The sequence below is a fragment of the Hevea brasiliensis genome, chromosome 14, assembly GCF_030052815.1.
Source record: "Hevea brasiliensis isolate MT/VB/25A 57/8 chromosome 14, ASM3005281v1, whole genome shotgun sequence".
NCBI classification, from domain to species: Eukaryota; Viridiplantae; Streptophyta; class Magnoliopsida; order Malpighiales; family Euphorbiaceae; genus Hevea; species Hevea brasiliensis.
The window spans coordinates 10,334,336-10,350,305 of NC_079506.1; the positions used below are offsets into that span (position 1 = coordinate 10,334,336).

General features: G+C 34.1%; 2 protein-coding genes across 2 annotated transcripts; one reads left to right on the forward strand and one right to left on the reverse strand.

The window, feature by feature from the left end:
• Positions 1 to 4,513: 4,513 nt before the first annotated feature.
• LOC110673388 (ribosome biogenesis protein BOP1 homolog) lies at positions 4,514 to 11,552 on the forward strand. The gene is made up of 18 exons (XM_058134985.1): positions 4,514 to 4,824; positions 5,337 to 5,417; positions 5,828 to 5,932; positions 6,021 to 6,175; positions 7,111 to 7,228; positions 7,361 to 7,459; positions 7,655 to 7,811; positions 7,892 to 8,000; positions 8,091 to 8,193; positions 8,334 to 8,484; positions 8,585 to 8,717; positions 8,822 to 8,928; positions 9,013 to 9,083; positions 9,204 to 9,291; positions 10,077 to 10,292; positions 10,390 to 10,474; positions 10,871 to 11,049; positions 11,225 to 11,552. The coding sequence occupies exons 1-18, from the start codon at positions 4,630 to 4,632 to the stop codon at positions 11,308 to 11,310; spliced, it is 2,238 nt and encodes a 745-aa protein (XP_057990968.1). The 5' UTR covers positions 4,514 to 4,629; the 3' UTR covers positions 11,311 to 11,552.
• Positions 11,553 to 12,151: 599 nt separating this feature from the next.
• Positions 12,152 to 15,577, reverse strand: LOC110673355 (nifU-like protein 2, chloroplastic). The gene is made up of 4 exons (XM_021836468.2): positions 15,267 to 15,577; positions 15,058 to 15,169; positions 14,123 to 14,433; positions 12,152 to 12,524 (listed from the first exon to the last, which is right to left on the reverse strand). The coding sequence occupies exons 1-4, from the start codon at positions 15,348 to 15,350 to the stop codon at positions 12,333 to 12,335; spliced, it is 699 nt and encodes a 232-aa protein (XP_021692160.2). The 5' UTR covers positions 15,351 to 15,577; the 3' UTR covers positions 12,152 to 12,332.
• Between the last annotated feature and the right edge of the window lie 393 nt (positions 15,578 to 15,970).

The following is a 15,970-nucleotide window of genomic DNA, read 5'->3' on the forward strand; positions in this document are numbered from 1 at the left end:
ATAGACTTTATCTAGTCTAGTATGACCACTCATCCACCTTAACATTCTCATCTCTGCAACTCTTATCTTAGACACATACGACTCCTTCAGTGCCCAACACTCACTATCATATAACATGGCCAGTCGTATGGCTGTACGGTAAAATTTTTCTTTCAACTTATTGGGAATCTTGGGATCACATAAAACTTCCGTGGCACGTCTCTACTTCAACCATCCGGCTTTAATCCTATGACTAACATCCTCCTCACATGCCCCATCTACTTGAAGGACTGAGCCGAGATATTTAAAGTGATTACTTTGGGACAGTATCACTCCATCCAAACTAATTCCTTTCCTATCACCAGTTCGGCCTTTACTGAACTTGCAATGTATATATTATGTTTTCGTTCTACTTAACTTAAAGCTCTTTGACTCTAGAGTACTTCTCCAAAGCTCTAGCTTTCTATTAACTCCTTTTCACGTCTCATCTATCATAACTATATCATCCGCAAACATCATGCACCAAGGGATACTCTCTTATATATGTTTCGTTAATTCATCTAAAACTAATGTAAAAAGATAAGGGCTTAAAGCTGAATCTTGGTGTAATCCAACTGATATAGGAAAATCTCTTGTGTCTCCTCCCATTGTGCACACAATAGTAGTTGCTCCTTCATACATGTCTTTCAACACTTGTATGTACCTAATAGACACCCCCCTTTTGTTCTAACACTCTCCATAAGACATCTCTTGGAATACTATCATAAGCCTTCTCCAAATCGATAAAAACCATGTGTAAATCTTTCCTCATATCTCTATATTTCTCCATCAAGCTTCTGATGAGAAAGATCGCTTCCATAGTTGAACAACCAAGCGTGAAGCCAAATTGATTTAGAGAGATAGAAGTATCATGACGTAGTCGATATTCCACAATTTCATAGTATGACTCATGAGTTTAATTCTCCTATAGTTTAAGCAACTCTGTATGTCTTCCTTATTTTTAAAAATAGATGCTAAAATACTCCTCCTCCATTCATCAGGCATTTTCTTTGAATTTAGAATATTATTAAACAATTTAGTTAACCAGGCCACTCCCATAACTCCCAAACACTTCCACACTTCAATTGGTATTCCATCAGGTCCATAGGTTTTACCCACTTTCATTCTCTTAAGTGCTTCATTTACTTCTAAAGATCCAATCTTTCTAGTATAATTCATATTCTTTTATATTACTCTGTAGTCTATATTCACGCTATTATCATTTTGACTATTATTAAAGAGATTATCAAAATAATTTTTCTATTTTTCTTTAATATCCTCATATTTCACCAATACTTTTCCTTCTTTATCCTTAATGCACCTAACTTGATTGAGATCTTGACATTTCTTTTCTCTACTCCTTGCTAATCTATGATTATCTTTCTCCCATTCTTTAGTTTTAAGTTTCTCATATAACTTTTTAAAAGCCTGCGCTCTTGCTTGACTAACTGCCTTTTTTACCTCTTTCTTTGCTATCTTGCACTGTTCATATGCCTCATTATTATCATACTTAGGTAATTCTTATATCGTTTTCTCTTTCTCTTCATTGCCTTTTGTACTTCCTCATTCTACCACCATCTCTCTTTTGAGAGTGGTCCATGTCCTCTAGACTCTTTAAGTACTTTTCTAGCTACTTCTCTAATCTTTGATGCCATTTGTATCCACATATCATTAGCCTCCGTATCCAGCTTCCATGCTTCAGACTTGAGAAGCTCAATTTTGAACTTCACTTGCTTTACTCCTTTGAACTCCCACCACTTTGTTCTAGCTAACTATTTCTTCTAACCTTACTTGAATTGTTCCTAAACTTAACATCCAAGACCACTAATCGATGTTGACTTGTTAAAGCCTCTCCCGGAATGACCTTACAATCATTGCATGGAGCTCTATTTGTCTTTCTGGTTAAGAGGAAGTCAATTTGGCTTCTATATTGCCCACTTTTGAAAATCACTAAATGTGACTCTCTTTTTATAAAGTAGGTATTTGCTAGTATTAAGTCGTATGCCATAACAAAATCCAAAATGCTTTTTCCCTCCTCATTTCGGTTGCCAAATCCAAAACTTCCATGAACATTCTCATAGCCTTGCCTATCACTTCCTACATGTGCATTCAAATCTCTACCGATGAAAACATTCTCTTCATTCGGTATGCTTTGCATTAGATCATCCATGTCTTCCCAAAACCTTTATTTACTCTCACTATCTAGTTCTATTATGGGGCATAAGCACTAACTACATTTATTGTTTCTCCTTCTAGTACTAGCTTTACTAGTATAATTATATCTCCTACTCTTTCACAACTATTACAGCATCTTTCAACGTATTGTCTATGATTATGCCCACACCGTTCTTATATATCTCCTTTCCAGTAAACCACAGTTTGTACTCTGAATTACCCACTTTCTTACTTTTCTCTCGTACCCATTTAATCTTCTGAATGCAAGCAATATTCACTCTTCTCCTTTTCAAGGTATCCACAAGCTCTATTAATTTTCCTGTAAGTGATCTAATATTCCAAGTATTAACCCTGATTCTCCTCCTATTATCTTTCTTCCTAATTGATCTCCATCTATGATATATTCTATTGTTCTTTATGCCTATCTGTTATTCTATTCTACTATCTGTCCTATGTACTAACTTCTTTACCCACACCCGTCCATGATGTGGGAGCCCTTGCTCATTTAAAATCACACCCGGGCGCCGGCATGACGCATCGCTTTTGGTGAATGCCTTACACCCTTGCATATTTCTCACTACAATCGGGCTCCGATGTAGCGCGTTGTAAGTAGAGGACGCCCTAACGTTTATATCATTTGAATCCATATTATAAGATGTGATGGAATTTTTATGCTAGTTGTCATAGATATCTCCTAACCTATTAAAGTGCTTGCGTTCAAGAGGCCCAAGCATGAATAATGATAATGAGAGCAAATAACAAGTAAAACAATGGGATCTCATTAATTTATGAGAAATTATATTATACCCTTACTATTTCATGTAAGATTGACACATAGAACAATAAACTAATCATAATGTAATAACTAGATAAAAATAGAGTTATACTTTTTTGAAAAGAGAATTTCAATTTTTTTTTAGCAAATTACATGTGTCTCCTAACCCATTGGGGTGCTTGCGTTGGAGAGGTTCATCACCAGGGTAAAACACTTCTAACGAGGATTTTTTATATTCTCAATAATCAAATACTAAATTTTACTTAAAAAATACAATATCTTTTATTATTTGTACCAACACGACAAGTAAAATTTTAATATATTTAACAAACATGCAACTTGCCGAATTGCTACCATTAACGACCTATTTGGCGTGGAGATTAAAATTTGCTTTTCAAAAATATCATTTTAGATATTATTTTAAAGTAATTGAAAACTATTTAATTATTTTGAAAATTTTATAATTAAAACATGTCATATATATATAATGTTAAATAGAATTTTGCTATCTTTTTAATTTTTTTAGAGGCTAAAATCATTTTTAATCACTGTAAAAATGAAAAATTTTAAAATATAATTATTATATATACAATTGTTTTATTATAATTATTAATTAATTATATGTATTTCATTATATTCAATAATTAAAATTTAACCATTATGTTGTTTATAATAATTTCTCCCCTAGATCCATATATTTGTAACTTTTTATTTATTGTCCCTAAATTTTTATTGAGTTATTTTCATTAAGGCTAGCAAGTTTTCATTTGGGGCTAAGTGTAAGCCGTAAAAAGCACATGTCTGCTGTTCTGTTTCCACTCTCATCTTTGGCGCCTCTAATGCTTTGTTTGGGTGGGAGTGAGGAAAGGGTAAATAAGGGTAACGAGAGGTAAGTAACTACTATAATTGGAAAGAGGTAAGTTAGTAAAAGATAAAAGTAAGTAAGAGTAAGGCTTACATTCCCTTACCCTTCAAATCTCAATTTTTCTTACACTCCAAATTGGAGTGTAAACAAGGAAAGGTGAGAGCTGAAAATTACTTTATTTTTTATTTTTCTATTGTATCCTTAATTTTTTATTAAAAATTCAATTATATCCATTAAAAATAAACCTAACGTACCACTATAGTTTGCTTTCAATTATTTGTTTTTAAATAGTTTGCTGCAATTATTTTTTTTTATTTATTCTTTCAATAGTTTACTTCAATTATTATGCTTTAATTATTATTTTTTTATAAATAATTTATTTTTTATTCAATCTTTATTAAATTTATGTATTATTATTTTAATCTATTAATTTTATAATTTATTTATAATAGACCATTATTATTTACAAATTTAAGATTTATCATAATGAATTTATCATTTAATAAATTATCTAATAAAAAAGAATATTTTTATACTTCTAATAATTATTTATCCTTCTTTCACTCCTTTCCAAACAGGAGATTTTTTTTATTATAACCCTCTTCACCCTTCCCTTTTTCTAACCCTCTCTTATCCTTCAATTAATTACTCTTACCTTACCCATCCAAACAGAGCCTAAAACCTTTGAAGCCCTAAACACAACCTCCCCCTTGTTGCCGCTTTCTCTTTTCTCCCAACTTCTGCTACTAGAGAGAGAGAATATCTGAAGAGAGAATATCTTTGACAGAGAGAGAAAATGGGGGTGGGCAAGGACAAGAAGGGGTCTCTTCAGGTGAATTTAGGGAAGCAGAAGAGTAAGAACACCATAATCAAAGAAGAAACTATCTCAAGTCAATCCAATAAAGAGAAGGTTAATAACAGTGAAGAACCTGAACATCATCAAGAAGAAGAGGAAGAAGAAATAGCTTCTGATTCTGAGTCTGACTACCAGGTAACTACTTCTACTAGTCATGCGTGTCAATTATATTACTGAGAAACAAAAAAGGCATTTGGGTCATGTGGGTATTTGTATGTGCCTGTTTCTGTGTGTAATTTCTATCTCTAACTGTTTTGGTTGATGGGCCTTTTAGTACTTTGTTTGATTGCTGATGAAAACAAGGGAGAAGGGAACAGAATACAATTTTAGATGTTAAAGTATTTAATTTTCGTTGTAATTTTGAACGTAGCTTTGTTAAACGTAGTTTTGTAGATTTATGCGTTCTTCTAGTTTTCCTTGGATTGAACTTTGCAACATTGTTTTCCTGTTTCCATGTGGAAGTGGATATCTTTGTGCATGTTGCCATGTTAATTATTATTCTTAGTTTCTTCTCATGGCTGTGTCTAATTGTGTACGTGCTTGTAATGCAATATTTTTGTTAGTTTTTGCCGTTAATATTTCATTTTGTACTGGGCGAATTCATTTTGTACTAGGCGATATGAATAAGTTAACCTATGTGATATTAGGAACTTTCTGATTATGAGGATGAGGATTATGAATCATCTGGAGGGTCAGAGTCTGGAGAAAGCAATTCTTCTGGTGATGAGGTACATGGTAATTGGCTTCTTTTTTATTATTTATTTATTTATTTTATCTCTGTTCATTGCACCTGCAAAGGATTACTGGAAAGATAAAAATTTTAAATTTAACAAATTTTGATGCCATCTATGATGTTTTCTTGGAACAAAAGAAATAAGAGAAAATAATCACAAAAAGTAGAACTTATGTGGGATTGCAATGTGCATTTTTTGGGGGAGGTTGTAGTCTAATCAAAAGGATACATGGCTTTTAACTATTTAATTTGTACTTTTTCTGTGTTTCAACTATCAAACAGGGGAAAAAAGTCTCATTACCTTCCTTTGATATTGTTAAATTTTATGTTTTAGCTGAGAGAGTCTGCTGTCTGCCGTCTCTGTGTCTTGTTGTACTCCTATATTATTAAGAGTATTTATTGTAGGGTTCTATTGACACGGACAATGATGATGGCATGGATAGTGAAGATCAAAGCAATGATTCAGAATCTGATAAAGTGGCTGAAGAAAGTGATTCTTCCGAGGATGAGGTACATTACCCAACCTTTTTTTTTCCACCATGGGAAAATAATATTTAGTTTAGTTGCACATTCCCTTAAATCATTATTATTTCATAAGGTGGCACCTCGAAATACAATTGGAGATGTTCCCTTGAAGTGGTATGAGGATGAAAAACATATTGGATATGACATTACTGGAAAGAAGATAACAAAGAAAGAGAGGCAAGATAAACTGGAGTCATTTCTTGCAAGTGCTGATGACTCTGAAAATTGGTGAGTTCTCCAGTTGTAATTACTTACTTTCTTGTATTTTAGTAATCATCAATAAGAAGAGATTTTGTTCCTTCACCTCTGACTTGAGGTTTGATTGATTTAAGACAAGTATGTTTGGTGGATAATTGTTTTCTCCTGCCATCCTTCTCTTACTGGTCTAGGTCCTTGCCCATCCAAATTTCTCTTTAATTACTTACTGCAGCATTCGATTCCTAGATTTTTCTTTTCTTTTTCTGTACAAGACTGGGCCAAATGTTGTAAGTTGCAACAGAGTTAATGCATGCTATTGACATTAGTATCAAGAATATGAGAGTGCTTGGCTATTTCTTTATATGCAGTTTAATGTTTTTTTTTAATTATTTTTTTAATTTTGCGTGTCTTCTGTTAATCATTGTGATACCATATCTGATTACTGGAATGATAGACACAGTGATTTCAATCCCTTGTAATAATATGTATAACAACTAGTTGTTACAGTGCACTCTCATTCGTTCCCTCTCCTCTATTCTCCAATTTGGCCCTCTGTTTTTACTCTCTTTTCTCTAATCTCCACTTTGGCTCTCAATCCTCTGTTTTCGTTTTTGTTCCTCTATCCTCTATTTAATAATTTTCTCTCTCTCTATTCTTTTTAAGATCTTTGCCTTAGTTTGGAATATGGATTCTAGTCATTCTAGACGTAATAATTCCATAAAAAATCCTATATGGAATGTGCACTTTTTAATTCAAAAGGAGAGACTATTAACTGCAGATTAGTTGTCTATTGTAGAATTCTTATGAATATATGATGTTAATTTTGAATTTTCTAGCAAGTTTTTTTTTTTTTCCCCCACCTTACCTTTCAAAGTTGTACTCCTGAGCCTTGTGCCTGGTGCTCATGATGTTTAAGCAATTACCATTTCTTGTATTTTTCTAATTCTCAATTTCATTATTTTTAGGCGCAAGATTTATGATGAATACAATGATGAGGTGGTAGAGCTGACAAAAGAAGAAATCAAAGTTATTCGTAGATTGGTCAAAGGAAAAGCTCCACATCTCGACTTTGATCCATATCCAGTATGTAGTTATCAATCATTCTCCTGTCTTTTAACTTAATTTAATCGTTGGTGCTGATTATGCATTTTCATGCATGTAAACAATGTCTATCATGTTCTGCTTAATGTTAAGTTGTGTATGGGTTCATTTCAGACATACAGTGATTGGTTTAAATGGGACGCTAAGCACCCACTGTCAAATGCTCCAGAACCAAAGAGGCGGTTTACTCCCTCAAAGTGGGAAGCTAAAATGGTAAGTACTTCTTGTCATATTGGTTCTAGACCATGGAGGATATAAGAAGTCGATTGTTTTGCTTCACATTTATTTGGATTGTCATTGTTTCTGAATTAAGTAATTATTCTAATTTTTTGCTTGGAATTTGTTGGTGCAAATTCTATCATGGGTTTTTTTGCTTGATTATCTGTATTCTCTCAATCAAATCTACAGGTTGTTAAGTATGTTAGGGCAATTCGCAAAGGTTTATTAAAGTTTGACAAGCCAAAAGAAGAACCACGTTTTCACCTGTTGTGGGGGGGTGATTCTGGCTCGGCAGAAAAGGCTGCACATTTATCATACATTCCTGCACCAAAGCCAAAATTGCCAGGCACAATTTTACCCATCTCCCAAGTTTTCTAATTTCACAAGTTTGCTCAGATGATGTATCTTAACTGAATTATGTTTCAGGCCATGAGGAGTCATATAATCCTTCTCTAGAATACATACCAACACAGGAAGAGATTAATTCTTATCAGCTGATGGATGAGGAAGACCGACCTAAATTTATACCTAAACGGTGACTCAAAATCTTTAGCCAATAACTTTTCTCTCCATTTTTGTTTCATTGTTAAATATTGAGCTTCTTAACAAAATTTGCTATACTTAGGTATACATCTCTAAGAAGTATTCCGGCATATGAGAATGCTGTTAAGGACTCTTTTGAGCGTTGTTTGGATCTATACTTATGTCCTAGAGTTCGCAAGAAACGTGTAAGTTAGTTACCACCAATGGACACCGTGTTTATGAATGCTTCAAAAATTTATTTAGATAACTTGCAACATCTCTGAACTGGTCTATTATACATTTGTTCTGATAAAGTTAATCAAAATTCCTACCCTTGACATTTCAGATAAATATTGATCCCAAATCCTTGAAACCTAAGCTACCAAGTAGAAAAGATCTTAAGCCCTACCCAGTGACATGCTATCTTGAGTATAAAGGTCACAATGGTGCAGTTATGTCAATTTCTACTGAAGCTTCAGGACAGTGGATTGCTTCAGGTTTGAATGTTCATCTTCCTTACCCATTCAGTTTTAAGTTTTCCAATAAAACATTTGGTATCTTTGGATGTGGATCTGATGATCTCATATCTGTGGAAAGGTTCAACTGATGGAACTGTGCGTGTTTGGGAGGTTGAGACTGGTAGATGTCTTAAAATCTGGGAGTTTGGTGAAGCTGTCCAGTGTGTAGCATGGAGTCCTTTGCACGAGCTTCCTATCTTGGCGATCTCTGTGTAAGACTAATTACATGATTTTAGTGAGTACAATCAGCCCCCCACAAACTTCTCTAATCTCTGTTTCTCATGTTCATGCGTGCAAATTTGACAAATAAATGCAGGGGACAAGATGTATTTGTTTTGAACACAGGATTGGGCAATGAAGTAGTGCAGAAAAAAGTAAAGGAACTTCTTCATGTTGAGATGTCAACACCGGCAGATGATTCTGGTTAGTTTAAAAATGGTCATCATTATCAGCAATACTAGGAAAATGTAACTTCATGTTTTTACAAAAATTATTGTGTACGTATAGGTAACAAGAGCTCCAGTTTGAGCTGGGTTCAAGATGAGAAACATGAAGGAATAAAATTGAGGCATTTTAGGGTAATTTTCTCCTCTTGTTATTCATCTGTCTTTTGGAGTTATTGTTACTAGTGTTAGTGGAAGATCTGTTTCTGAAAGTATTTTATGTATTTTACCAATGCCTTTCTTGGTTACTTGCAGACTGTATCTGCAGTAGAATGGCATCGTAAAGGGGACTATTTCTGTACTGTGATGCCAGCTGATATCCTTCCTCTGCTACTATTTAATTGCAATTTATGTTTTAGAAGAACTTATATGTGCATGAATTCTGTTGGTCTTGGTAGACTTTTCGGTTACTTTGTTTATTTTTCCCCTGATTACTTTTTTATTTTTCAGTTCTTTGGCGCCTTGTTTCTTTTTGGAAAAATGACATATTCATACTGCTAAGTGCTAAGTGATGCATGCTTATTATGGTGGGTGAGTGGTTTGAGTACTTCATTGTTTTAGTGAAAACTAGGGTTGTTTCCTCATCATAATTAAATTCCATGTGCATAATCTTAAGAGAGACGCAATTCAAGAATGTCATTTAGTTTTGCCTTGCTGGTGGAGAATTTCATATCTTAGAAAATCAGGTTGATTTTATGGATTTCTATATATGTTGATAAACCAAGGTCATATCCTGGACTTGGTCTATCATCTATTACACATAGTTATGATTCTGTTTTCATTTGGTTAGACATAGGGCTGCAAATGGTTCACTTTTAAAGTATCTTACGTGATGAAGAATCTGTGCACAGCCTAATTCATTGGGATTAGGTACAACATGATTATTTAGATTCTTATATAATTGAAAGTTGAAACATCTGTCAACTATACATGTATTTGTGCAGTGTTCTCATGGAATTCAAGGAACAATTTTGTTGTTCTCTGGTCTGTTGAATATATGGTCATCTCAAAGACATGCTTATATGTAAACTTGTTTTTGTCCCAAGTTAGGCAAATAAATGTTGTAAATAGCAATAGGATGAACATTTTTCTGTGTTTCCTTGACATGGTAATTACGAGAATCAAAAGCAGTTCTTATACACCAGCTTTCTAAGAAGCTTACACAAAGACTTCCATTTAAGCTGCATGGGCTTCCAGTATCATCAGTTTTTCATCCTACTCGTTCTGTGTTCTTTGTTGCAACAAAGAAGAATGTTCGTGTTTATGATTTGTTAAAGCACAAGCTGATTAAGAAGCTTGAGACAGGACTCCGTGAAGTTTCATCCATTGCAGTTCATCCTGCTGGTTTTACTCCTATTCTCCTTCATTGATTTTCACAGCTTGTATTGATCCCTTGTTCTCCTTTTGTCTTATGTCTGAGGTTGGTTGGCATTTGATGCAGGTGATAATGTAATTGTGGGAAGCAAAGAGGGAAAATTATGTTGGTTTGATATGGACCTTTCATCTAAGCCTTACAAAATTCTTAAGTATGTAATTTTTTTAAAATTCTTAAATTTTCAAATATTATTAGATCAATATTATTTTTCATTAATTAACTTTCTTTAAGTATATTGTAATTAACTATACTTACAATATTTTACCCTTGAGGAAATAATTTTGAACCATGCAAAATCTGTCAAGTGGAATGCCTTGCTTAACTAACTGAATGTTAGATAGATATTTTGTTGTTTCTGATTTCAAGCACTATTACAGATGGAAGAAATCTTACACATAATGATGTATGCATAGATAATTTCTATCCATGTAATATCTCTTCCTTTTGATGTTTCATACGCGTGTTGTAGCTGATAAGGGATATATCTTGGCTCTCATGTCTTTGTTCTTTTGTTCTTCATCTGATGTGTGATTTTGGGGCTTCTCAGGTGTCATCCGAAAGATATAACAAGTGTGGTGTTCCATCGTTCATACCCGCTATTTGCATCATGCTCTGATGACTGCACTGCATATGTTTTTCATGGCATGGTTTATTCTGATCTTAATCAGAACCCTCTTATCGTTCCACTGGAAATTCTCCGTGGACATTCAAGCTCAAATGGAAGAGGTGAGTTTTCCAGATGCATGGGGCTTTTCTACCTGTGGAGAAACTTCTTGTGCAGTGAACTAAGCTTGGGCATCTGTGCTGCAGTGTTTACATAATTACTGAATAAGTAAATTTTTTTTTTTTCGTGTACTTCTGAGCTGAAATTGATACTGTTCTAATTTTCAATATGTTGTAGGAATAATGGATTGTAAGTTCCATCCTCGGCAACCTTGGTTATTCACTGCTGGCGCAGATTCATCAATCAAACTTTATTGTCACTAGGATGACCTAAAAGAAGCATGATCACCGAGTTGTGACATTGAAGGATGATTAGGATTTCAGACGTTCCCCAATGCTGGGTTGTATGCTACACGGTATTCAAGCATTATAGATAAACTGGTCCATGTAGTGGGGCTTTGGCATTGATTTAGATTGTTGTCTTTGTTAACTGGGCAGGCCACAGTTGTATTTTGAACAGGACAAAACTTGTCCTCTATTTATTTATTAATTTTCAATTACATATAGATACTTTTTTTTTTTTTTGTTATGGCAATTCTCTAATTCTATAAATAACGTTTTGATATTGGAATGATGTGTGGTTCGAATATCCTTTTTCCACCTTGAAGCTTTCGAAGTTTCTTGAATGTCTTAAATATTTTTCAGTTAATCAGTCAAGCTTGTGGTGCCAAATTTAACAAAAATAATCAAAATTCAATTAATAAATGCCAAAAAAAGTGAAGGGGGTATTTTTTTTTAATAAATACATCACTAATAATTTCATGTTTAGTTTTTAAAGATTAATTATATCTAATCATCTAATAACCAATGAAAGAATGCTTCTATGAATCCCTTGGTCTATTTATGGCTTACCAAGACAATTTTTTCCCTTTTAAATTCGTCTAAAATTTTGCAACGAAGGTCGGCACTCGACCACAATGTCAAATTAGCGAGAACTTTAATCCATGTGGTCTAAATGAAAAAAAAAAAAAAAAATTTGGAGGAACATTCAACAACACACCCGATAATGAGGTGTTGTTTCTACCTTACCTAGGAGTTGTCCAAAAAGAAATTGTTCATGACTGAAAAATGCCAATACACTAAATTTCAAGCTCAACAAAGCATATATCAAATAGCCAATACAAAATGATTTTCATTTAAAAATTTCCTACTAATTTTAATAGCATTCAACAATTGCATTCAGCTAAACTCAACTGTACACACTGTATTGTACTATTTATACAGGTTAATGAGTTTCACTTTCACTCCTTATTTTGAGGATGTTACTACGTGCACTGAAAAAATTGTTAAGATAGAAGTTGAACTGCAGCAATGGCTGGAATTTTCTCTCGTAGTTTCTGTGTGACAGCCACTCGAACAGTCATGACACCAGCTGCTGGACCTGTGATTCGGATTTTCACTATTGGCTCTTCAATTGCCACTAGTTCAAGAGATCCTCCTGCAGCCCCAACAAGGTATGGCCTAATTTCTTCAAGCACCTGGCACAATTAACATGTATATGATAAGCTAACTAGATTATGATACAGCAAGTGGGTGCAATTTTTGAGTATATACTTTGTCTATCATTGGGTGACGACATGTGCAAAAGAGAACGAAAGGATATATCTTATATGCCATTTGACAGGTACATGGATCTTCATGTAAAGCAGCCTTGAATCACAAACTATCTCAACTAGAAATTTCAGGGATTCTAAGGGAAAAAAGTAAACCATTATTAAAAAGCCTGTTGCTTTTCTCACCCCCTTGGACTTGACAAAAATGCCCCTACACCAAAAATGTATGCAGTATAAATTCTTTTCAAAGTTAAGCTACCATAAGAATTTATTCATATCTCTAATAAAGTAACTTATGCAAACGTTATAGCACCAAAACAAATACAAAAGTCAAAGCAGCTATTTTTGTTTTGGTTGGTGGCCAGTTTTTGTGGCCCACAGAAGCCAGCCAGTTACCTAAATAATAGAGGTATCACTCCCACTGCATAAAATCTTCCTTTTATATGTTCACAAACACTAATTTCCCTAATTCAAGCAGCTATATAGATTGATGGAGAGTAAATGTCCACTCTGGCTGCGTTTGGTGCACAAGAAATGCAAAGGGACACAACAAGTTAAATAACTGCCCCATCCTTTTTTTGGTACATGTAGGACATAACAAATTAGTTATCCAATTCTGTGTTTGGTAGTTTTTAGACAAAACTAGACAAAGGGAAAAAATGGCAATAACACCATTTATTTATTTATCTTTGTTGTGTTGTAATTAACAGGACATGATAACATTGAATAGTGAAAATGGCAGAGCAAAACCTAGTCGCATGCACTGTAATTGTGTATGCATGTGTGTGTGTGTGTGTGTAGAAAACATTGATCAAACCAACTAACTATTGGCTGGAGTGGCAGAAAATGGCAGAAAGAAACCTAAGCGCGTGCTAGCAATTTCACCTTTGGAGGCTAATGTAACAAGATTGAAACCACTTTGAGGTGTATAATAAAGAAATGAAAAAAACTCTAGATATAAATGGAGAACAAACAGGTAAAAGGGTACAAACAGGTAAAAGGGTATCCCTAGTCCAAGACGCTAGAACAGGTATTAAATGCAAAAGCAACTCTCCAAAGAAGAAAGGATCACACATAAAATGTAAATAAAAGAAACTAATCAGAATTCCTTAAGCAGATAAAAGACCATGACAATGTTTTTCCTGGGGCCAAAAAGAGATTCACTTGACCAAAACTGCTTTTTCTTTGGCACTCTAATAGGCATTGAAAAACAATATTTGAAAACCTCTGTTATTGGAGATAGATAGTACAGAAAAAGTAATTAAACATTAATGCAAAATTGAAATAAGGTGCATATAATGATGTTTAATCTGAATACTGTTCAGTTCTTTGAGAAGTATCTTCACCATTTATTGCCTTCTTTCGCATGTGAGTAGTTTTGACTTTTAAGAACTCTATACAGTAAGATGCAGAATATGAACAAAATATTTCAACAGCAATAATGAAAAGACACATATAGTCGATAACATATTTATATGATAAAAGAGCATTAACACTAAGGTTGAAATCTGTAATGTGTTTACCTTCTCTATATTTTCTTCATTCAGCTCAAGCCCAGTTTCTTCATCTGCAATTGGTTCTACTGCAACTATTTCAGGAATCTTTTCCATTAAGCGACGCTCAATACCCATCTTCATTGTCATAACAGAACTTGGACAGGAGCCACAGGCTCCTTGTAGCTTCAACCGCACAACATTACCATCAATCTCATGTAATGCGACATTACCCCCATCTGCAATGAGATATGGTCGAACTTCATCCAATACTCTCTCAACATTCTCTGCAGTTAATGGCAATTCCAATGCTGAATCTGGTGTGGCAACAGCCTTTACAACTGCACAACACCAAATTATGTAATTCAACAACAAACCATATGAAAATCCACCAAAAAGAAGAAAACTGAATCCATATACTAGCAACTAAAGTTAAATATGCAGAAATCTATATAAACACTACAAAAGGGAAGACAAAAAACTATAATCCAAGTAGAATTGCAAAAACAATAATAAACAGATTTTTTTGAGGATAATGAACTTGGGTTCGAGGTAAATTAGGCTCCTTTTGATTAAATTACTAAAGCTTCTTTTTTCACATTTTTCATTGCAAAAAGGGGAGGGGGGAAGTTGACTTTAACAAGTTAACCAGTCATTAGTCAAAGCCTCAATTCAACTCAAGTTGGGTCATGATTTCAACGCCCAACACTCTCCCAAAAACCAGGAACAGGAAGTCCAGCATAAATCATACGGAAATAAAATCTTACCTTACTGGAAAATGAATAAAAGGTGAAGAAAAGGAGAACTCTTTTAAAGAGATTGATTGCATTATATTTCATATGCATGAACAGATTAATAATCAGTTATAAACATCAAAAGAAGCAAACAAGTACCAATCAATTATATAAGCCTCTACACTTTGAGAATACTTAATCAAATATTCTTTAGAAACCACAGAAACAAACCTAGTCTCCGCGTCAAGACAGGCGACCGAATCCGCACGGAACGGCAAGGGATGCGCCTGAGCTGATTACGCCCCCGCTTAAGCGAGACCCGGATGCCAAAAAAACTTGAACTCTGCGGATTTCAGATTCATTACAAGTTCACATGAGCTAATTATTAAAAAAAAAAAAAAAAAAAAAAACTTTAGAGAGAGATGGAGGAAAGGGAAGACCTCGGAGGGGCGAGAAGAGGAAGGAGAATCTAGGGTTTGCTGAGCCCTACAGTAAGTTGGGTTGAACACCATAGCTTGCATCATCTCTCTCTCTCTTGATTGCGAGATAAAAAACCAAGAGACACACAGAGTTTATACGAATTCAATAAAAAAAAAAGCTGATAAATTGATGAATCGCTGGTTATAGAGATAAATCGCCTCTGCGCTCTGCGAGTTCTGGCTGGCGCTGCCTTTTCTTTTCTTTTCTATTCTATTCTATTTTCTCTGGTCCAGTATGGACGGCTTTGTATGGAGTTTGTTTTGATTTGTAGATGTGGCAGGTAACTTGTAGCTGCTGATTCTGGGGCGTTGATGTTGCCAGGCCGAGTTCTAGTTTGGAAAACCGGACCATTCGGTTCGATTGGTTGAACCGGGAACCAGTTCGTTAGACTTGCCGCTATTTGTTGACCAGACGTTTATGCGGTCAAATATGAGAACAACTGTCAAAACCGGTTCCATTAATACTACATCGTTTCGAAGCTTAAAATATTTACCAACATCACATCAAAATCAAAATGAAATTTACATTTGAAACTTATATATTTAATAAATAAATTTTATTATATATTTTATATTTTAAATTTATAATAAATTTAATATAAATAAAAAATTTAATTAAATATTTATATTAAAATTTATACATAATTAATTTAAGTATATTTATT